Source organism: Polistes canadensis, unplaced genomic scaffold (genome assembly GCF_001313835.1).
Source record: "Polistes canadensis isolate GaletaPanama2010 unplaced genomic scaffold, ASM131383v1 scaffold_164, whole genome shotgun sequence".
Classification (NCBI taxonomy): Eukaryota; Metazoa; Arthropoda; class Insecta; order Hymenoptera; family Vespidae; genus Polistes; species Polistes canadensis.
In genome coordinates, this window is record NW_014569711.1 from 11918 (window position 1) to 34058 (window position 22141).

Here is a 22141-nt window from a genome sequence, read left to right on the forward strand (position 1 = left end):
AAGACAAAAAACATCAACCGTAAAAAGCTTGAAAGCATTAATAAAAAAACGCGTTTACGATCTACCATTGAACAGTATGACGGTATAGAGAATACTATGTCAAGGAAATTATCCATGGTACGTGGCTAATAAATAAAAAAAAAAAAAAAAAGAAAAAAAGAAAGACTAATACAGAAATCTTATCGCGCAGAATAAATCTGTGAAACGAAAAAGGTATTCTCCTTTCCAGAATGATGTAATCTTATTAACGAGAAGATCGCTTACTCCAAGATTTCATAAAACGATCATATCGCATGCGCGTAACGAAAGGAACATTTTCACGTCTTTTTTTCTCATACATAATATAAAAGAATTGTAAAATTTTCCTTTCGCATTTACATCGCATAAAATATAAAAAAATTTACATAGAAATATAAAATGGAAATAAATACTATTTTCCTGACTCATTGTGTTAATACAACTACGAAGAAAATAATCGCGGTAAGGACGTGAGGAATTACATACAAAGAATCGATGAGGATGTTAAACATGACAAATTTGACCTCGGTGAATACGTTAATTTTTACTTTCTCATTGTCTCTCTACTTTCGAAATTTTCCCGTGTACATCTCATTGTATCGTTTGAAAAATAATTTATACCTACATATCGAATAGAGTTACGTCAGTTCGATTGTTTTCGTACGAACGCACGATTTCGGATATGCCAATGTTCGTTCATCTTGCGAAACTGATTAAAATATCTAAAGGATCCCATAAAGAATTGAAAAAAAAAATAAAAGAACGATAACGGATATACTCATTTGCCGATACTATCTATTACAACAACAACAACAACAACAACAACTAAGCGAGGCAAGTTGCACTTTTGAAAGTTCATTATGTAATAGAAGCATATGCGAGTTCCTGTGCACAGAAAAGCGCGATACGTACCGAGCTATATTCAAACTTCTCTAACTCACCGAATTGATGCAACTTTCAAAAATATCCATGCCGTCTTTTCGCGAACTCGCGCATCTAGTTTGCCTAACTAGAAACGGAAATTATCGTCAATTTTTGTAACTTGAGATTAAAAATGGTCGTTTTTATCTGTTCATTTTCTTTTATATCGGTCTACTTCCTTATAAAAAATTGTTTTCTCGGATATTTATCTCCTTTTTCGTGTCCATACAAAAATGAAAAAAAAAGAAGTATAAGTTAAAAAATAGGGTCGTGTACGCAGGTGGAATAATAAAAGTATATGTCATCGACAACGCTGGGAAAAAAAAGAAATAATCTCTCTCTCTCTCTTTCTCTCTCTTTCTTTCTTTTATAGCTACGTTTATACGACTCTTTTAAAGGAACTCTCGAGGTCGTGGCGTATTCCATCTTACGTCACGCGCGAATACTTTCGTGATTAAATGGCCCACGATCATCTATATTATTGTAGATATATTTCAAATGTACCTATGTCATAGCCATTAAATTAGATCCAATATAAGAAGTAAGAAACACGTTTAGGAGAATGAAGGCGATGGATGGTTGCGCGTTAGGTTGGGAGGAGGGGTTAAATAGACGTAGATAGTAGATGTACGTGGTTGTACATAGATGTAGTAGCCTGACACATAGGTTTGGTCTCTTCTCACGACGGCGTTTGATCGTTCGCGCGCGTCTCTTCGGGGTGGGGTGCATCGGTGTAGATCTAGGAGAGATAAAGAAAGAGAATAACGAAGCCTCGGCTCGGCGGACTCTTCTTGGTTTTCCTCGTCAGTTAAATTCCGAACGTAAGCGCGCGCGCAACGTTCCAACGTTGAATATTTTTTCCTCTAGTTTCAAACAACGTTTCGCTTTCTTTCAATTTTATTTTGATTTTTGGGGTGACGTACGGAATTATTATTATTATACGAAAAGTAAATTATAAATAGAAATAAAGAATAGCAGAAATTATAGGAACGGGTTAGCTAGCTCTTGGCACCGCTACGGAAATAGACATCTAGGGAAAAAGGGAGAACGCGCGCGCTCCTTACGTGCGCGCGGGAAAGACCAGTCGAACAAATCGAACGAATTAAGTAAAATGAAGGGCCTAACATTGTCCTTGCTGATTCTGACGGTAGTGGCAACGGTTACAAGGGTAGCGCGATGTTACGAGCCATTCCAAGTGATCTTTCAATGGAACACGATAGACGTGATCTGGCCGACGGAAGAGATGCGCCAAATGGCCCTTCGAAAGGGTGATTACATACCGGCTAACAATTTGATATCCGGTATTAAATTGTGGAAAAATAAAATGTATTTAACGGTACCAAGGTGGAAAAACGGAGTACCGGTTACATTAGGCGTCACCTCGGCGATCCCAATCGAGAGAAATACGGCCCCAAAATTGGAGGCTTTTCCTAGTTGGGCCATGCAAAAGATCGGCGATTGTAATGCTTTTCAATTGGTTCACGGCATGGAAATAGATCCAAAAGGTCGAATGTGGGTACTTGACACTGGCAGGCCCGCCGCCTTGACCTTGGACAGCAAATCCGAGTGCAAGCCTCGCTTGGTCATCCTAGATCTCGAGAACAAGGGAGAAGTACTTCGTAGTTACGAATTCCCGGAAGAAGTTGCTCCCCGCGCTACGGCCTACCTAAACGACATCGTCTTGGATCACGAGGATGGCGGTATGGCTTATATAACCGACAATGGAAATAGCGATCCCGGTATTATCGTCTACTCTTTGAAGAACAACACGTCTTGGAAGATCAGGCACGAATCGATGAATGCAAAGAGCGAGGCTGTAGGCTTTATGGTTTCTAAAACTCACGTTATATTACCAATTAACATTGACGGAATCGCTCTCTCGCCAGCGAGCAGCAAGGACAGACAGGTCTATTATTCTCCCATATCTTCCTTTCACCTTTACTCCTTGCCAACTTCCGTTTTGAAGAATAATACGAAGGACGTTAATCGATACGTCAAAGAACTCGGTCGCAAAAGCTCGCAGACCGATGGCATGGCCATGTCCGCCACCGGTGTACTTTATTTTGGCCTTCTCGCCGATGACGCCGTTGCTATTTGGGACACCAAACAGTCGAACTCTTTCACCACCGGTCAAAGGATCATATCAAGGGATCACACTCATATGCAATGGCCCGATACGTTCGCTTTTGACGAGGACGGTAACTTTTACTGTGTTACCAATTCCTTTCAAAACTTTATCAACAATCTCGTAGACATCAATGTTCCCAATTATCGTGTCATTAAGACGCGAGCCTTATCCAAGAGTTATCAATATTTCGAAGATGGCTCGGCACCGCAGCTACCGGATATCACAGCTGGTGCGGGTGGACTTTCCGTTCTTCTTCCTATGATATTATTGCCTCTTTTCCTTCTGAATATTTTTAATTAATTTTTCATTCCTCCGTCCATCCATCCATCCATCCATCCATTTGTTCATCATCTACGAGTTCCAACTCGATTCAACAATTATTCGAGGATTGGGACTTACAAATATCTCGACCTATATAAGACGTATACATGCTGCGTATATAGCTATGTGAATTACGATCGTACGTCGTATGGAACCAAACTACGGATGAAGAAAAAAATCTACCTGATTCGAATTGTGAGAATACACGATTTCGTCTCAATATTATTATCGGTTGATTGTATTCCCTAAATCTACAAGCTACGTCGTCAAATCTCTTTTAAATCGAGTCGATAGGGATCTTTTAAAAGATGACGACTTGAACGTTGACATTCCAATATAAATATAATCCTTGTCGACTACGTAACATTGCGAATATGCTCATTAAGTTTACGATATCACGAGAAATGTGCATTTCCTTGTTGTCTCAAGATGTAGCACAAGAACCGCAACGCATTTTTCTACTTTCGTTATATAATTATTCAAAGAAAAGAAGAATACCAAAAAATACATAGTAATAACGAACAGGTGCAAGCCTGAAATCTCTACGAAACTACCTCGATATTCTTAAATATATTTCAAAATGATATCAATAGAAAAAAATAATCAAATAACTTTCAATTTAATTATTAGATATTATCGAAATAAAAAACATCAAGCAAAAGTACTTAAACGCGAGACACCAATGGCGACACGAACTCACGACCTCGTTTCATAAAACGCATAAACTTTGACTAGAGATTCGAGATTAGAAAGAATCAACGACGTTACGCGCTGGTATAACGAGAAAAAAAAGAAAGAAAGTAATATATATATAGAGAGAGAAAGAGAGAGAGAAAAAAAGAAGAAATCACGAGTAGAACTCATTGTCAGTAGCTAAGAACATTCTTCTTACGCATTCAATGTATAAGAGAAGTAGAGAAGAAGAAGAAGAAGAAGAAACTTGCGTAGCAAGCCTGGATTACTTTGTTACTTTGACCCGAGCAGACAACACCCTCGCCTTCATAATCGTCTAGTTTTTTTATATAAGCATATGTGTCAACGAATTTATGATACACGATAGTTTATCCGATCTCTAAAAACACAAATAGCCTTGAACTTTGACACAATTCGATAAATCACAGAATGAATTTAATTGACGTTCCAATAAATAACTTAAGCGATAATTATAATCATTCGATAAATCTCTGTGAGATTATTAAATTCGTTATTTATGGCCTTTTTATTTTTTAATGAGAATGTATATGTGTGTGAGTGTGTGTGTGCAATCGTTGTGTTGAATCGATTTGCGAGTACAAGGCGTGGAAATGTTTTATTTACAATTTGAAAAGGAAACGATGGGAAGAAGTTGACTCTTTCTCACTTTCTCGTTTAAAGACGTTTCTCACAATTGTGTTTGCCTTTCGATACGCACGAGACGATTCGCGTTCTACTTTTGTTCTCTCTCTCTTTCTTTCTTTCTTTCTTGCAGGTAAGAACCTCGCCTCGTTTCCAGTTGTAAACGATGACAAAGCGTGTGCGCGCACGCGGCCGAGGGTGAGGCTCCACGCGAATGACGAAATCTTCCTTGGGAAAATGCTCGCGTAATCCAAAGATAGATATTAATTGGAGATAACGTTTGTGTACAATGCACCGAGATCTCACCTTCGTTACGCTTTACATTGAATTAATTCAAACTTTTCTTCCTCTTTCCTTTTTTTTTTATCTTTACTTATTAACTACGTTTATTTTATTCATATCTTATTTACGCTTTGAATAACCCTTGCCGTGCTAACGTTACCAAGTGAAATTTCAATAAAGTATTCAAGATAAATATTCTTTCTCGTTGTCGGTCGTAATAATTCATTTTCGTTGTCAACAACAGCAAGGGGATACAATTAAACGAGTTGCATTCGATAGTTATACGTCATATTTAAACATTTCATAGCTTCGTGGAGATACGCAGGTGTATTAGAAATATAAAAGAAAAAATGTTCTTTACGTTATTACGATATCGTCGAAAAAAGTCGATTCATTCTAATGATACGAATGTTGCTCGTATTGTGTAGAAAAATTGTGTAACCAAAATTCAGCTACCAAAGAACCACTGGCCTGTTTCGGCTTTCAGTCTTGCTGATCGATGCATTTCTTTTGTTTTATCCATTATTGTTTATTCTCAAACGCATTAATGGGGTACAATTTTTTGTTGATTTAATATTATTAATTTTGTAATTTTGTTTTTCACACAAATTTTAATATAAATCAATAAGTCAAGTTATTATTATTTTGCAAGGATCGCTTCTACATATTAGCTAGTTATTACATATGAAAAAACCTAGTGGTGTTATTATTTTAGAGCGAAAATTTCTCGGATGAAGATAATCAACTCGGGATAATATAATTTGTGCAAATTTATATAACGATATAATAGATAGAAAATTTCAATTATGATATATTTTTAAGTTCACATTATAAATTATCATGCAAAACGAAACAGATACAAAATTTAATGCATGTCGATGTAATTAAGCTTTATAAGTATAACGCAAATAATATTAAAATCGAATAAGCAAATGAAATTAATATATATTTTTGAATATATGTACATTATAAGGTGACTCAACTGCTATATATAAATATGACGAATAAAAGACGGATAAATATACATATATATCTCGTACATGATTAACAACAAATTTTTCTTAGAATATATATATTAGAATTAATAATATAATATAGATAATATTGCTACTATTATCTAGCCTTTATTTAAAATGATAATTTATCAATAAAGAAACAAATTCTGCATTTCCTAATGTTCTTTTTGAAATCCTTATAATTTAATTAGCTTTTGCGAAACAATATAGTATGTAAATGCATAAGTAAATACGTTAACCGCTGCTAGATGGCGAGCGGTCGTGTCATTTGAGCGCATGAAAATATGCAATTCTTCGTACAACGAAGCTCTATACAAGGAAGACAATCGAGATACACGTTTTCGTCGAATTTGTGTTGTTGAAAATAAGTAAATACCGAGTACGATAATTCTCCACGAGGGCGGCGGTGGTGTTCAGGAGTTCAGATTTAAGTACGTGTGATTTTATAAATAAACAAATGAAACAAATAGTTCTATTCGATGTTTTTTGTTTTTTGATCTGATCCGTCGAATCGATGCGCTCTCTAGTGGCAATAAAAATCATCCTCTCATAGTGTATATACGTAGACACATTTTATAACACTGCGATCGTCCTCCTTGTTTATAGGCTTCGTGCGTAGTCGTGTTACGACCTCGTGTCGAATAGGATATCTTGTAAAATGAGGTTACCGATATAATCTTTAAAAAATGTCATAAACTTAAGTTGCATAGTAAATAAATCATTAGGTAGCGTGAAACGCGAATAACTGGACTAAAAAAGAAATAATGGATACATATAATTATTATACTACACTTGGTTGTTCCGTCGAATCATCGTACGACGATATTAAGCATGCATATTATCATCGTGCACGTGAACTTCATCCAGATAAAAACACCGGAAAAGAAAATATTGAAAAATTTCAACGTCTTGCCGAAGCTTGGTCTATCTTAAAAGATCCCGAATTGAGGAAAAAGTATGACAGCGAATGTAAGCAAGCGGAATTAGAATCTGATAACATTGTTGTTCATGCGACTGTACAATTACATGAATTACAAGAAATAAATGATGATAACGTATTAAGTTTTCCATGCAGATGTGGAAATTATTACAAAGTAGACAAAAATATGCTCGAAGAACAAAATTGTTCAATTTATGTTACTTGTGAAGAATGTACTTTTATTATCATTGTTAAAACATGATATATTAAACAGTTTTCAGAAAGACAAATATTCTGTACTTAATATGTAACATTATAGGGTACAGTTGTTGCTGGAGTATTAAAGCGGTAATGCAATTGTCAAGAAATCAATGGAAAACAAACTTTGACCTGTAAATTATACAAGTTTAAATTCCATCTTTTATTCCATAGCATATATCTTGTTGGTTTTGAATAAATTTTCAAACTTTACAGTGTCGTCAAAAGTGACTAAAAGTTTGTTTGAATTTTCACACGCTTTTACTCCTATTGTTATTATAAAAATAAATCTAACTGCGCATCGCAGAAAATTGAAATATATTGTGTTCAAATATACATACGTATATACACATATAGTATATAGTTTTGTCCATTTAATTTGTTAATTGTTGCTACATTTCCAACGTTAAAAAAATATTATCTATTTATATAGGAAACTAAGTGTACAGATTCTAGTTTGCTTTTAGACAAATTTGATATGACAGAATATAGTAAATAAAAATACGACTTTTCTAAAATGGAGCAACATTTTCTATTTCTTGTAAAAAATGATACAACAGATAACACATCCTTATAATATAAACTATTAAGCAATATACAAATAAAACACGATCCTTAGAATAACCAGGGTTCAATAATAAAAGATGCGTTCACGCGAAATATATCTTCCGATATATGTATTCTGATAAATGAATATACTGAGCATTTTTTCAAACCTAGTTTTCAATGATCCGTTTTTGTCTCTATACATTGATAGAATTAATAAATTTCTCTAAAGATCGTGATTACACAAGCGATTTTATGAAATTGACTTATACATTCTATATGCAGAAAATAATATGCAGCTCTTATTATTGCCCCTTGGTAGAAAAAAAAGAAATACTTTAATGAATTATTGAAAAGATACTGCTATTATATAACTTTCGATGCGAGCCTTTTCATTACATTTACTTCCAATCATTTATATAATCATTTACGCCACGATTTACGTTACGATATTGCTTACATAGAATAAATAAATTCTTTTCCAATAATTCTAATGATTCGCTCATTTTTGTAGATATTTTTATACTTATATAAAAAAGTCATTTTAATTTTTGAATATAATTAATGATGGAGATTTTAATCGCCACACATATGGGATTACACCTAATGAAAATATTTATATATCACAATATACATATATGCCTATTTAACGTAAATATATAAAAACAAATTTAAGTCATATTCACCACGATATGCAACTCCAAAATTGCAATTAAGATCAAATTTTGTTTCCTTAGTCATTTCTATACACGTCCAAATTATTTGATCAAATTTTTGCATTTCTAAGTAAATTAAAGTGATTCTTCTTTCTTTCATATTTCGACGTTGGAATTAAACAAATTTGCAACTATTTACCTAACGATTTACTAATATTCATTACATCATACATCATTATATCCAAGTGATAGTTATAAAATCTAAATCTTTGTGTCCTCCCATATGCGTATCTTTGTCAGTCTCACAACAACGTATTTTCCTTCTTAAAACAAAAATTATTTTTCTAGATACAGATGGATACCTAAATAATGCGGCATGATTTCTTGATCTTTGCATTTAGATTAAGATAAGGTTTAATTAGATATAATTTCTTCAATAAAATAAAAAAAAAAATAACTACGTTAAATTGTAACTTACGTGGGCAATTAATAATAACTTATTCAATTTAGAATTTTTTAAATAATTTTTTCATAGTATTGATAAAACCTTTTTTATATTGTAACAAATTAGATTTCCTTGGCTTTCTCAGTACAAATTTTGTTAACAGCCCACATAAACTTGCAATGAAAATTTCAATATAAAAGAATGATCATGCCTCTTTTATATTTGTAATAGTTCTGATAAATTCAATAACAGCAATAATTCAGTATTACACTTGTAAAGCTCTCATTTCCTGGAGGCTATTGAGTCTTTTAAATCTCATATTTGTACACTGCAATTGATACACCTCGCAAGTTATGTACTTAATCCTGTCAATGTTAGACAACTCATCTAATTAAAGATTGCTCATAATGTCCAAAATTGACTTCAACCAACTTCTTCAAATTTCCACCGTACAGTCTTATCACAATCACACCATGTAATACATGAAACATTGTACAGTAAATTGGTTATGCTACCTAATAAAAGTATGTACATAAGTCGTACAAAGGAGCAGGAATCCAGTCTGTGAGAAAGTGCTATTTTATCTCTACATCAAAATCAAGAACAAGAAGTTTAGTTTCCTCCGTACCATTGCGACTACCAACTGCACACACCAATTTTGTATCACTTGCACGTATTCTCCATACAACTCCACCACTTCCACCACTTTCTAAAGCAACTAGATTTCTTATAAAATCACCTAATAAATACACACAAAAAATGTCATTATCATATGATTAACTTATTATATAACATGATAATAATTAGTAGAATAATTTACGTACCAGTTTTGACATCCCATAGCTTAACAGTACCATCGTCGGAGGAAGTAATCACAAAATGACTATTAAACTGAAGACAAGTAACCGCCGACTGATGTTTATTTGGACCAGAAAGTGTTTGAAGGCAGTGCCCGCTAACAATGTCCCACACCTTGACCGTAGAGTCTGCATTTCCGGACACCAAAATATTATTACGCAATTCCATACCTGAAGTAAGAGACTGATGACCCATAAGAGTATGTCTACAAGCACCAGTTTCCACTTCCCATACTCTTATACTCGTATCCAGTGATCCACTAACAACATGCACACCATCGAACTAATAAGGAGAAACAGGATATATATATATATATATATTAATAATTATACAAATTGGAAAAGTTGAACAAGAAAATTTGATAAGAGTAATATTTACCTGGAGGGAATAGACACGATTGGTATGTCCTTGCAATGTATGAAGGCACTCCTCGCGTTCGGGATTCCATACTTTGACCATATAATCATAAGCCCCACTTACAACTAATTTTCCATCATATTGCACACACCTGACAGCTGCCAAATGGCCCACAAGTACGTGGAGGCATTCACCAGTGTCTATTTGCCACACTCTTAATGTGGCATCTCTACTACCACTAACCACTTTGTTTCCATATAAATGCATACATCTCACCGTCGATGTATGCCCATACAAAGTATGAATACACTGACCAGTCTCTGCATTCCATACTTTTAAGGTACGATCTGTACTACCGCTAATCACTATAGTTCCTGACATTTGAGAAGACCAGACACCTCCAGTGTGTCCAACCAATGTTCGTAAACACTACAAATAAAGATATTCATATTGTAAGCTAATTAGATTTATTAGCTTTAAATTATTATATTTCAATTTTTATATACTTGTGGGATATTTACCTTACCCGTAACGGCTGACCAAACTTTAAGAGTATTATCATCAGAACCACTAACTATTCGATTGCCAGAAAACTGAAGGCATGTAATAACGTGATCATCGTGACCTTTAAGAACTTTTGGAGTACGGATAGGCTTTGTTCTCCAATTCATTTTTATATTGTGTTGTCGCATGTAAGCTTGTTTCCATGGCGACGAAGAATTTCCAGGATTTCTTCCATTTTTACGTTTCCACGGAGGGAAATCTTTTAAATCATCTATACCAGCAGCTATGCATTTCTCTTTCCAAAGTAAATTATCGTCTGCTAAAAATCTCCAATTCCTACATGTCTGCGCTGCGCGTAATAAATCTCTTGGTTCTAAGAAAGCCAATACTGATAAGGCTAATTCTTTTGGCAGTAAGGATATGAAATCCCTTTGAAATTGTGGTTCTATAACTTGCATCATATGACGGACTTGCGTTGGTTCGCATCTTTCTATTAATTCATCTATAGCCAGCATTCTTTCTGCATTTGACCACCTCTAAAAATGTAATAACGTATAATACATAAAATATGATAGGCATATACATCAAATATTTATAATAAAATAAGTTGAGAGGTATCTGTAAACATACTTGAAATTGTAAAAGCCAACTATTCATTTCGGGCGGTGGATTATCTTTCGTTGGAATAATGCATCTAACGTGTTTAGCCTTATCATCCAGTTTTTTTATATTCCTATTTAAAATAATAATACTCATTAGTATTAAATATAATGCATAAATTTTTAAGATAGCACATACATCATATGAGATTTGTCATCTGGATTAGGTTTCTTGCATGGTAAGCTAGATTCCGTTTCACTTTTTCGTTTTCTATGAGGCTGTACAATATCCAATGGAACGCATGTGTGTAATATCGGGCTGTGGGCTCTCTGCGGCAGGCATGGCTGAGCTGGTAACGCTGGTGATGAACAGCTGCTACCTTCGATTTCTTCTTCACACTCAGCATCATAAAATAAGCCAGAATCGCTAATCTGTTTTATCGTTAATTTATCAATTATGGTCTTAAGATATTAGATTCAAAAATATATGAAATACAAATATATACTAAATGTTTGAACTAAAGAATAAAATAAGCTTACCTCGCTCTCCTCTTCGCTACTTTCATCTTCATCATCTTCTTCGTCCCCATATTCTTCTGATTCTCCATCTTGTGGAAAGGTGCAATGCATAGGATCTAAGGAACTAGGTCCAGGAACAACTTCGATACCTTCGACAGGACTTGGACTTGTACCTCCTGGTTTTCCTTCGCTAAGCTTTTTTGATGATGTAGAAGGAACAGACATTACTGTATTTTCTTTCTTTTAACAATCTGAAAAATCAAAATGAGACCTTTTAAAACGTAATGTACGATATCGAATGATTATATTGTAAAATCTCTTATTTTACAAACTATATGCAAGAAAAAATATATATACTAGCTGAAATATTATAATAACAGTAAGGCAAATTTTGAACCAATACTTCCTTTTAAAATTGCATAGTTTTATGGCCAATGTATAGTAGAATACTTTGTCTATATGATATTTTCTAACTTTAAAATATTTGATGTTATAGGTTTTTAAATTGATCTCCAAAATAATCATCATTTATAAGTAAACGAAAGATAATATTTTATCTAGAAATATTATAAGTAATAAAGAGATAAAGTTAGATAGTGCATCTTATATATGTGTATATATAATGCATATATAAATAAGCTGTAGATCAAGTCATGAAAAATATATATACTACTATGGGAAATATATCATACACTTCGTTATATAAATAAACTTTTTCATAAAAAGAACTAATATATCTAAGATTATTTGATTTATAAAGAAAAATAATATATGCATATAAATATGTGTGTAATCATAGTTATTTTATTGCATTAAACAAAGAACTTGAATTTATCAGTACTTTAATAAACACTGGTAGCAGTAGTTAACGAATGATGCTTCATCAGTCAAAATAAGTATATTCAACTAAACTTTTGATAGAAAATTGACAAATATCTTGCATTGTACAATCGAATTTGCAATTGAGAAAAAAATGACATTAGATTGTTCTTCGGGTAATGCATAATAGATCGATGTTCGAGACAAATTGCAACGAAAGAAAAAGGAAACGAATCTGACACAAACGAAACAGAGTCGATTCACAAAGTTGGGATCACTAATAGAATGATTATATTCTTCGACAATAAACACATATTATTTATTAACACAGCGAGAAAAAAAAGTCTTAACCTTGATTATTTTTACTATTGTAGCGTGTAATTTGAAAGCTAGCCTAGAACACCTCGTGGCTCGGTTAGCCACACCCCGTCCCTTTTATATTTTTTTTCCGAAGTCAACTTAACTACCTGAATCTAAAAACGTGGAAAATACTTCATAAAGAATATTCATACTTGGGACACTTTTCTTCTTTGCCCTTCCTCAGCGGAGTCAAACGTCTTGACGATGCAGCGTTGTTAAAAGGCTATTATGTTTTTCTATCAACTGATCGTAGTATACATGTTGTTGTTGTAAGGACGATTTATCGATATGAAAGTGTGAGAATAATGATATTAGATAAAGGTAATATTTGAAAAGGAAGCGGTAAAATAAAAACAGAATAGATGTATAAACACGGCAAAGAACCCATCGGTAGCCCGTGGCAGCTCCGAGGTTGCCTTCCAAACTCCGGCGATACAGAAACCAAAAACATACAATTCTACGAATGCCAAACTCATCTAACTAACTTTAACGGCTCCAAATTGGTTTACCCTCTTATGCGCTGGCGCATTTGTTTTCTATGTTAGATTGACGCCAATTCGACTAAATTACCAATGCAATTCCCTAAGTGTCTCTAGATTTCCTAGTATCGTCGTTCGTGGATTACCGTATGTATAAGAATTAAAAGTTTCTAGATTTATAAAAGTACATAATTGATTTTTAAAATGCCCTAGGAATTTTTCACGCATCCTCTATCGTATTTTCTTAATTATTTACTTTAATTCTATAGTATGTTTAGAATAGTAAATCGTATCTAATAGATATTAATATATTGTATTAATGTCTTTACCCTAACCCATGCATATAATCTTAAAAATTTAGAGAAAAAATTAGTTTCATTCTTTAAAGGAAGATATTCGATCATGCACCACCATCTTTAAGCTCTATATATTATCACTCTCATTTACATACATATATATATTTACTTATAAACACATACATGCATATATACATCATTCAGTTTATTTCATGCGGTGAATTGCTGCATCAGGTGAGGTTATAATTTGATGATATGTATGATCAGAATGTTTGCCGATTATAATAAGTGTTAACGTCTTTACTATTATAATAATGATTACGAAGAGTAATTATGAAAGGACATATTGTCTTTCATTTGTTTTTTATATAGAAACTTGATGCAAAAAGAAAATGAATTGGTTATATAGTATATTTATTTATTCTTAATGTCTTCGAGGAAGAATATACTTAATAAGAATGTTTTTTAAACTTTTATCACGATATTTTTGGAAGAAGAAATGTATAAAATTACATTTTATGAATCGTTCCTATCACATAAATCAAAGTGATCACGTATCTAATGTTTCCTTAATAGGAATAAAAAGAATATTAAGGCAAAATAATATTGCATTTATGGAAGGTCATACTTGTATTTGTGCGGATTGTCCTATATGTGAAATGAATAAATGTATAAAAGGCCCAAAGATATATATAAATAAGACAACAGGTAAACACATATTTGAATTTTCTAATTTATTATTAATAATTGTGGAATACAATCGTACAATATATATGTATCTATGATTATTATTTCTAAGACAAATATTACATTATATATTACAGGGTTCTTTATATGCGATAAGTGTAGGTGTGTTGGATCCTGGAGTATATTAGAAAAAATTTTATCGTTGAAGATAACTAGTAAAACGATTAAGGAATTGGAGAAACTGAAAAACAGTTTACTGGTGGATTCAAATTATACGAATGAATGGAAAATTATAAAGAAAGATTGTTTAGAGATTTCTGAATTATCCACAGATGAATATGAAAAGATCTTTGATACGCTTTCCTTAAAAGTATAATCTAATAATCAATAATATTGTAATAAAGATTTATTAAATTTATTTATATATACATATTTTTTTTTAATCTAATTTACAGATTATATCTCGGGCAGATATATCCGCATTAAACTGTTTGTACAACAAAAGTAAAAATGTACTTTATTTTCCACTATATGCTTTTGGTCAATACCTTGTCGGTTTTAAACAACTGTGCTTGAATACTAAAACCGAAGTAACTGTTCCAACTTCAGACGTCAGTGGTCTTATAATTTACAAGCAAAAAAATGCAAGAAACGATATTACTGCGGTTGTTGTACCTACCATTACAGACTTGTTAGCACTAATATCTCAAAAATTAACAAATCTCATCGTATGTTTGCCATACAATTTACAATACTTACCCCAACAGGTATTGCCAAGTCTAGAAAATTTTAAAAAATTAACTTTATGGTTTGGAAATGAAGATTTAAGTTGGGATACAGCACGACAGTTTGCCAAAAAACTGAATGAAGAAAGATGTTACTTTGTAAGATCAACAGATCTACAACCTAGACCAAAAACTGCTGTTGATTTAGGATATGACATTAAAAATATTATACAGAATGCTCAGCCTATATGGCATCAAAGTATTACTACCTTTCGTTCTTTGAGGCATGATGTTTTAAGTGATTTACAAAATATTGATAAAGTTCAAGGTGTCAAATGGAATCGATATCCAGCTCTAAATCGTATTTTGAAGGGCCATAGAAGAGGAGAATTTACAATATTAACTGGTCCAACTGGTAAAATGATTATGTAGCGAGACATATAAATTATAAATATATATATATATATATATATATATTTCTTTGTTATATTAAATAAAAAATATATTTTTAGGATCAGGTAAAACTACATTTATCAGTGAATATTCATTAGATCTGGCGATGCAAGGAGTTAACACATTATGGGGTAGTTTTGAAATTCGAAACGCACGATTAGCAAAAACAATGTTACAACAAATGGCAGGTGTCTCTCTTGATGATAATCTAACTGATTTTGATAAGTATGCTGATGCTTTTGAAAAGTTACCTATATATTTTATGATTTTTCATGGTCAGCAAAGTATTAAAGTTGTTATGGATGTAAGTTTATAAAAATAAATGATTCAAACTCTTATGTAGATAATAATTGAACGAAGTACTTACTTGTTGCATGTTTAGGCAGTGGAACATGCAACGTATGTACACGACATATCTCATGTGATCATTGATAATGTACAATTTATGATGGGAATTTCTGATGAAGCCAAACACATAGATAGGTAATTCATTAATATTGATAAAAATAAAACTATGATTTCAACTCTTCTATTATTTGTATGTAGGTTTTGGAGACAAGACAAAATAATTTCTGCATTTAGAAATTTTGCTACAAAATACAATTGCCACGTTACACTTGTAATTCATCCAAGGAAAGAACGTTATGACGAAGAACTAACAACTTCATCTATTTTTGGAAGTGCTAAAGCAAGTCAAGAAGCTGATAATGTTCTCATTATACAAGACAAGAGACTTACTAGTATAAGAGGAAAAAAATATTTACAAGTAAGAATATATATAAATTTTAATTTGAGTCAAGAAAATTTCAGCAAGCATAAATCCTTTGTTTTTTTTTTTGTTTCATTTGATACTATAGGTAGCCAAAAATAGATACACCGGTGATTTGGGTATCATGCCTTTGGATTTTGATAAAACCAGTTTAAGTTATGTAACTAAGAAAAAATCAAAATCTGAAACAAAAAGTTCTACGAAATGTAATTCCAATGAAGAATTAGAATCATAGAATACAATTGAAATCAGAATCGGGAAAAAATTAATGGATTTGTACAGTGAATATTTTATATATTTGTAGGATTTTTCTTTAAGAAAATACAAGAAATATCTCAACACTTTGTAAAGAACAAAAATTTGTATTAAAAAAATATAAGATAATATTTGATTCGAATGTTTTATTTGATGCAAATAATGCTATAATTTGTTATTAATATAAGCAGAACTGAACAAGAGCAAAAACAAGATATTAGAAGACTATTCCAAAATATTCAATTTTATCTGATCATAGCTGGTAAGCTAAAGGGGCGTAGGAGGAGAGAGAGTCAAAGAGAAGGAAAGAGAATAAAAGTAGTCTTTTAACACGTTCGCTACTAATATTTATTAATTCATCCGCTATTATAATCAGCAATTTGTAGATGTTATTCCATGTGATTTATCAAAAATTACATTGATAATTATGTTCAGTAAAACAATATTTCGATGTTTCATTTGTTTTTTGTTGATATCTGATTACACATGGTTCATTCAATGTACCGAACGTTTGAAAAAGCCGACAATACTGATAGCGATTTTAATTAGAAATAAAGCCCATACATTACCATATTTTCTAAGTTTGTTAGAACAACAAAATTATCCTAAAAATCGAATAAAATTATGGTAAGATCAAAATAACTTCTCTTTTCAAAGATATAACCATTTTAACCTTACTTTTCGATGCATAATTGTGTTTATGCCGGAGATATACTATAGTAGAGTTATGATTTTTAGAAAAGATATAATGTTTGCGTTTAAAATGATTAAAGAAATTAATTGAAATTTTCCAAAACGACTAAATCTAGTATACCGCTTATGTGCTTCTAATATATTTCTTTTATCTTTTGTAGGATCCGTAGCGATAATAATATTGATAATACAAGTGAGGTATTGAGAGCATGGTTAGCAGAAGAATCAGAAAAATATCATACTATCGATACGTTTATAGATGACAATTCTAATGGATTTGAAGATGAAAAAAGTAGTACAAATTGGTCGCCTCTTCGATTCAAACATGTCATCAATTTACGACAAGAAGCATTGGATTATGCCAGAAAAATATGGGCTGATTTTATTTGGGTAATTTTGATTGTTCATAATTAATAATCAAATTCAACATAATAATTTAGAAATTTGTAGATGCTCGATGCTGATACTTTTTTGATGGATCCAAATACTCTAACAAATTTAATATTAAAAGAGCAAGTTGTGGTTGCTCCTTTGTTAAAATCAGATGGGTTATACAGTAACTTTTGGGCTGGGATGACCGATGACTATTATTATCTTCGAACAGAAAAGTACCAGCTGATTTTATATCGCGAAGATGTAGGATGTTTTAATGTTCCCATGATTCATAGTGCTGTTCTTATTAATTTAAATATGGTACAATCAGATTTGTTGTCTTATAATTTTACAAATTTACCAAAGTATGATGGTCCTTTAGACGATGTTATAACTTTTGCTGTTGGTGCTAATGAATCAGGTAAATCATTGAACTCGCATTTCTATTACACATATGCAAATAATGCAAGAATTACATAAATATGCAGGTGTCCCATTGTATATCTGTAACGATCAATTATATGGATACATCATGGTACCATTGGGAGAAGATGAAACGATTAAAGAAGATCTTCAAAGGCTAACAAATATTAAATTACAAATGTTGTGTATGTCAAAATTGATGTTTTTTATATTATGTTTGTTATCCTTATATTTATTACATTTCTTTTTTTATTAAAATGATTTTAGCAGAAGATCATTTATCAATATCGAATAGTATGAAAAAATTCATATCTTTTCCAAAAAAAGATACCCTAGGGTTGGACAATATTTATATGATTAATCTTTTAAGAAGATCAGAGAGGCGTACTAGAATGTATCGTCTTTTTGAAGAACTCGGCGCGCAAGTAGAAACTTTTAATGCAGTAGATGGCAGGTAAATTTCATTTAATACAGTGTACTTTTTATGTGTGAGGTAAAATATTTTATTTATTTGAATACTTCCGAATACCTATATCCTGATATTATAGCAAGTTAAGCGAAGAAGATCTGAACAAATTGGATGTGAAATTAATGGCAGAATATGAAGATCCTTACCATAAAAGACCTATGACAACTGGAGAAATTGGTTGCTTTTTAAGTCATTATTATATCTGGAATCAGGTAACGTAATGAAATGTTATAGTAGGCTAATAGAATGAAGAGACTTTTATTACTGATAATAATCAAAAAATCAGGTATTAAATAATAAATACGAACGGGTTATGATTCTGGAAGATGACATTAGTTTTGAGCCATTCTTTCGACAGAAATTGTATTTTCTTCTATCCGAATTGAGTACATTACAGATTCCATGGGATTTAATGTAAGAGCTCTGTATACTTGTAGAAAATGTTTATTTTGTAACTCTTAGAAAATTATTGCTATGATATTACTGGTACTTTATAGATACATAGGAAGAAAAAGATTAATAGAAAAAGATGAATCTTGGGTAGAAGGTTCAAAGTATTTGGTTAATGCAGCATATAGCTACTGGACTCTCGGTTATATTTTATCAGCTACTGGTGCCAGAAAACTTGTTGAGGCTAAACCACTTCAAAATATAATACCTGTTGATGAATATATTCCTATTCTATCAAATGCTCATCCAAGGTAAGCCGAATGTTTATTTAAAATAGAAAAAAGATCATTTTCTACCTCATGTTTTTATGTTTTTATTTTTAATATAAGAGAGGATTGGAAAAAGCATTATCCAGTACGTAATTTGAGAGTGCTATCTACAAATCCTCTTTTGATACATCCTACTCATTATACGGGTGATCTGGGATATATAAGTGACACAGAAAATTCAAAGATCGTTTTTGACAGTCAAGGAAGCAATATTTTGAAAAATCGAGACGAATTATGAATAATTAAAAAATATACTAAATTTGTTTAACATAACATTTATACAATTAGATGATATTTTACAATTATGCAATTATCTCAATTTGCTATGTATTATTGGTAAGTATTTCATGATTTATGCTTCTACCTACATTTCTTTTGTATTTTTCTTACAAGTAGATAATCGTGCCATAATATTTATTTTAACCGATATATTATTATTTTATGTTACGTATTGTGCATCTCTCATTTAATAATAACAATTATTATTGTTAATATAAAAGGTTTATTTTGTGTTTATAATTTTCCTAAAATTTCACCGATTTTTGTCTCATTCAAATGCAATTTTGTATAATTGCTCTTAATGATCCGATGAAAAGTTTGAGCTATTTAATTCGTAAAAATTGCAACTATAATTTATACGACAGGCTACAAGACTTTAACGGTGCGTTCCACTAAGCGCTCACAACGATCAAAATGCTCCTTTACGGTGCGTTCCACTAAGCGCTCACAACGATCAAAATGCTCCTTTAGTCGTTCCACATAACGACCGCGGTCGTTGTGGTCGCGGCGAAAACGTCACTCATGACGTCATTACTAACGCTCACGCGAAGCCCACAACGACCAATCTGAACACGTGGGTCGTAGTGAGCGTTGAGAAAATTAGCGGTTTTTTCGAAACTGACAACAATAAAAATGGCGACCGTGAAACTGACATGAAGGATTACAGATTAAATCTTAACCTCTTTAATCTTTTACTTTCTTTTCACTACCTCGCCATTTGTATTATTACCTCCACGCTCAAAACGCACCATAGTCCATTCCACTTGAATTTACGACAGTAACGCTCGTAGGTAAGTGGAACGGGAAAAACTGTGGTCGTGAGCGTGATCATTGTGAGCGCTTAGTGGAACGCACCGTACATCTATCTCTTTTCAACTCTTTTAGGGTGCGTTCCACTAAGCGCTCACAACGATCACGCTCACGACCACAGTTTTTCCCGTTCCACTTACCTACGAGCGTTACTGTCCTAAATTCAAGTGGAATGGACTATGGTGCGTTTTGAGCGTGGAGGTAATAATACAAATGGCGAGGTAGTGAAAAGAAAGTAAAAGATTAAAGAGGTTAAGATTTAATCTGTAATCCTTCATGTCAGTTTCACGATCGCCATTTTTATTGTTGTCAGTTTCAAAAAAACCGCTAATTTTCTCAACGCTCACTACGACCCACGTTTTCAGATGGGTCGTTGCGGGCTTCGCGTGAGCGTTAGTAATGACGTCATGAGTGACGTTTTCGCCGCGACCACAACGATCGCGGTTGTTATGTGGAACGACTAAAGGAGCATTTTGATCGTTGTGAGCGCTTAGTGGAACGCACCGGTAGATGACGCGATTGTAGCTTGCGGATTTAGCGATCCAAATTTGAATCTCGACCGCGAATGCAAATGTTATTACGTAAATTTCAGCGAAAAAATATACCTTCTAGGATATTGTGATACTCATCTAAATCAATATTAATATACCACATCAAATGTATAAGATATACAATATATTAATAAACGTGTTTCTATACGTCTAATTTTATATTTTTATTACGTATTAATGCAATAATGTGGAACATAAATAATAATCGTATATGTAATTAAATTTGCATATAAATTGTATAATCACCCTAAAACAAAAGAACTTTCTTATCTCTAATTAGTTTTATAAAATCCATTAAAATGCATTCATTTGGCAAGAATAATAAAAATCTAAGAAAATATTAAAAAAAAAAAGAAGATAAATTGAGAATGAAGTCATATTATCATCGCGCCTGTCAAACCCCAATTGTATATCCGGCATGAATTGGTGCAACCAAAGACTGCATATTATATATCTTTAGGGTATTTCTATGAAGGGTATTCCGCGAAGAATATTCTATGAACGATACATAATACTGGTGACCGATAAGTCAGTTTGTCTGAACATATCCAAGTAGTATATCTAAAGGTAACCAAGTCGGGGTTGTACGCGTCAATAATGGCGGTTTCCGGCGGCACGACTGTTAGAGGATATAGACATAGAGTCGACCGACTGCTAAACTGTGATACAAGTCTGTGAACGCAACACGGATATATCTTTAAATATTCGTCAAGGCAATCGTTATATATCACGTTTTTGCGAAGAAACGTGTTAAACAGATTTATAGTTTGACAATCAAAAACGTTTATACGTTTCGTGGGATGTGGTTCTTCCGCATTTGTGGATAGTCAAACAATTTTCGATGCGAGACGTATGTAGTGTTTCTCAAATGGAGTTGACTGTACAATCGTGACTTTCGGCTTCGAACAGACTGACTGCAGTTTACACAACATCCCAGATTAAGTTTTTCACTGTTTCATTTAGACCTGCGATCCTTCTATATAAATTACCATATCATGGCCTCATCAAATAGAGGTATTCAAATTGGTTCGGCCTGGTATCAAACTAATATTAAGCTAAGACCACAGCATCGTGGCATACATCTTGTTACCGAAGAAATTTTAAAACAAATTCCAGAACTATATCAGTTCTCTGTTGGTCTTTGTCATATACAGAGTAAGTCATTTTCTTTTTCCAAATGATGTTTTTAATATTTTATAATCTCTATGTGTCTACATATACATATGCATAGACAACGTATATTACATTATAGATATATATGTATATGAACTATAATTGTGTGTCAACTATAATTTATATA

General features: G+C 32.5%; 6 protein-coding genes across 10 annotated transcripts in view; 5 read left to right on the forward strand and 1 right to left on the reverse strand.

The window, feature by feature from the left end:
- The first annotated feature begins 1692 nt into the window (after positions 1–1692).
- LOC106789099 (protein yellow-like) lies at positions 1693–5556 on the forward strand. Its single transcript, XM_014752967.1, has one exon. It carries the CDS (start codon positions 2051–2053, stop codon positions 3365–3367), a length of 1317 nt encoding a protein of 438 aa, XP_014608453.1. The 5' UTR covers positions 1693–2050; the 3' UTR covers positions 3368–5556.
- Positions 5557–6168: 612 nt separating this feature from the next.
- Positions 6169–7706, forward strand: LOC106789100 (dnaJ homolog subfamily C member 24-like). The gene has a single exon (XM_014752969.1). The coding sequence runs from the start codon at positions 6786–6788 to the stop codon at positions 7200–7202; it is 417 nt and encodes a 138-aa protein (XP_014608455.1). The 5' UTR covers positions 6169–6785; the 3' UTR covers positions 7203–7706.
- LOC106789095 (F-box/WD repeat-containing protein 7) lies at positions 7707–13410 on the reverse strand. Of its 2 annotated transcripts, none has more exons than XM_014752962.1 (8): positions 13014–13410; positions 11704–11933; positions 11363–11562; positions 11195–11297; positions 10582–11100; positions 10082–10489; positions 9670–9985; positions 7707–9584 (listed from the first exon to the last, which is right to left on the reverse strand). In XM_014752962.1, exons 2-8 carry the CDS (start codon positions 11905–11907, stop codon positions 9421–9423), a joined length of 1914 nt encoding a protein of 637 aa, XP_014608448.1. In that variant the 5' UTR covers positions 11908–11933; positions 13014–13410; the 3' UTR covers positions 7707–9420. The 2 variants fall into 2 exon arrangements, with proteins under 2 accessions (XP_014608448.1, XP_014608447.1); XM_014752961.1 differs by having other exon boundaries at positions 11363–11595; positions 13014–13408.
- Positions 13411–13475: 65 nt separating this feature from the next.
- Positions 13476–16656, forward strand: LOC106789096 (twinkle protein, mitochondrial). Of its 3 annotated transcripts, none has more exons than XM_014752964.1 (8): positions 13476–13487; positions 14213–14344; positions 14461–14693; positions 14779–15463; positions 15561–15805; positions 15884–15984; positions 16048–16267; positions 16359–16656. In XM_014752964.1, exons 2-8 carry the CDS (start codon positions 14251–14253, stop codon positions 16503–16505), a joined length of 1725 nt encoding a protein of 574 aa, XP_014608450.1. In that variant the 5' UTR covers positions 13476–13487; positions 14213–14250; the 3' UTR covers positions 16506–16656. The 3 variants fall into 3 exon arrangements, with proteins under 3 accessions (XP_014608450.1, XP_014608451.1, XP_014608449.1); XM_014752965.1 differs by lacking the exon at positions 13476–13487 and adding an exon at positions 13841–13870; XM_014752963.1 differs by lacking the exon at positions 13476–13487 and having other exon boundaries at positions 13845–14344.
- A 124-nt stretch (positions 16657–16780) lies between these two features.
- Positions 16781–19889, forward strand: LOC106789098 (glycosyltransferase 25 family member). Its single transcript, XM_014752966.1, has 9 exons — positions 16781–17152; positions 17380–17608; positions 17669–18011; positions 18079–18198; positions 18281–18467; positions 18562–18694; positions 18769–18896; positions 18980–19183; positions 19262–19889. The coding sequence occupies exons 1-9, from the start codon at positions 16953–16955 to the stop codon at positions 19437–19439; spliced, it is 1722 nt and encodes a 573-aa protein (XP_014608452.1). The 5' UTR covers positions 16781–16952; the 3' UTR covers positions 19440–19889.
- A 1500-nt stretch (positions 19890–21389) lies between these two features.
- Positions 21390–22141, forward strand: part of LOC106789110 (UPF0047 protein YjbQ) — a 4872-nt gene continuing 4120 nt past the window's right edge. Inside the window, exons 1-2 of one of the 2 annotated variants that reach the window (XM_014753004.1) lie at positions 21390–21691; positions 21805–21996. In XM_014753004.1, coding sequence (XP_014608490.1) covers positions 21837–21996 — 160 coding nt within the window. In that variant the 5' untranslated portion in view covers positions 21390–21691; positions 21805–21836. Of the gene's footprint in view, positions 21997–22141 lie in introns of both variants that reach the window. The other variant, XM_014753003.1, reaches the window with a different exon arrangement.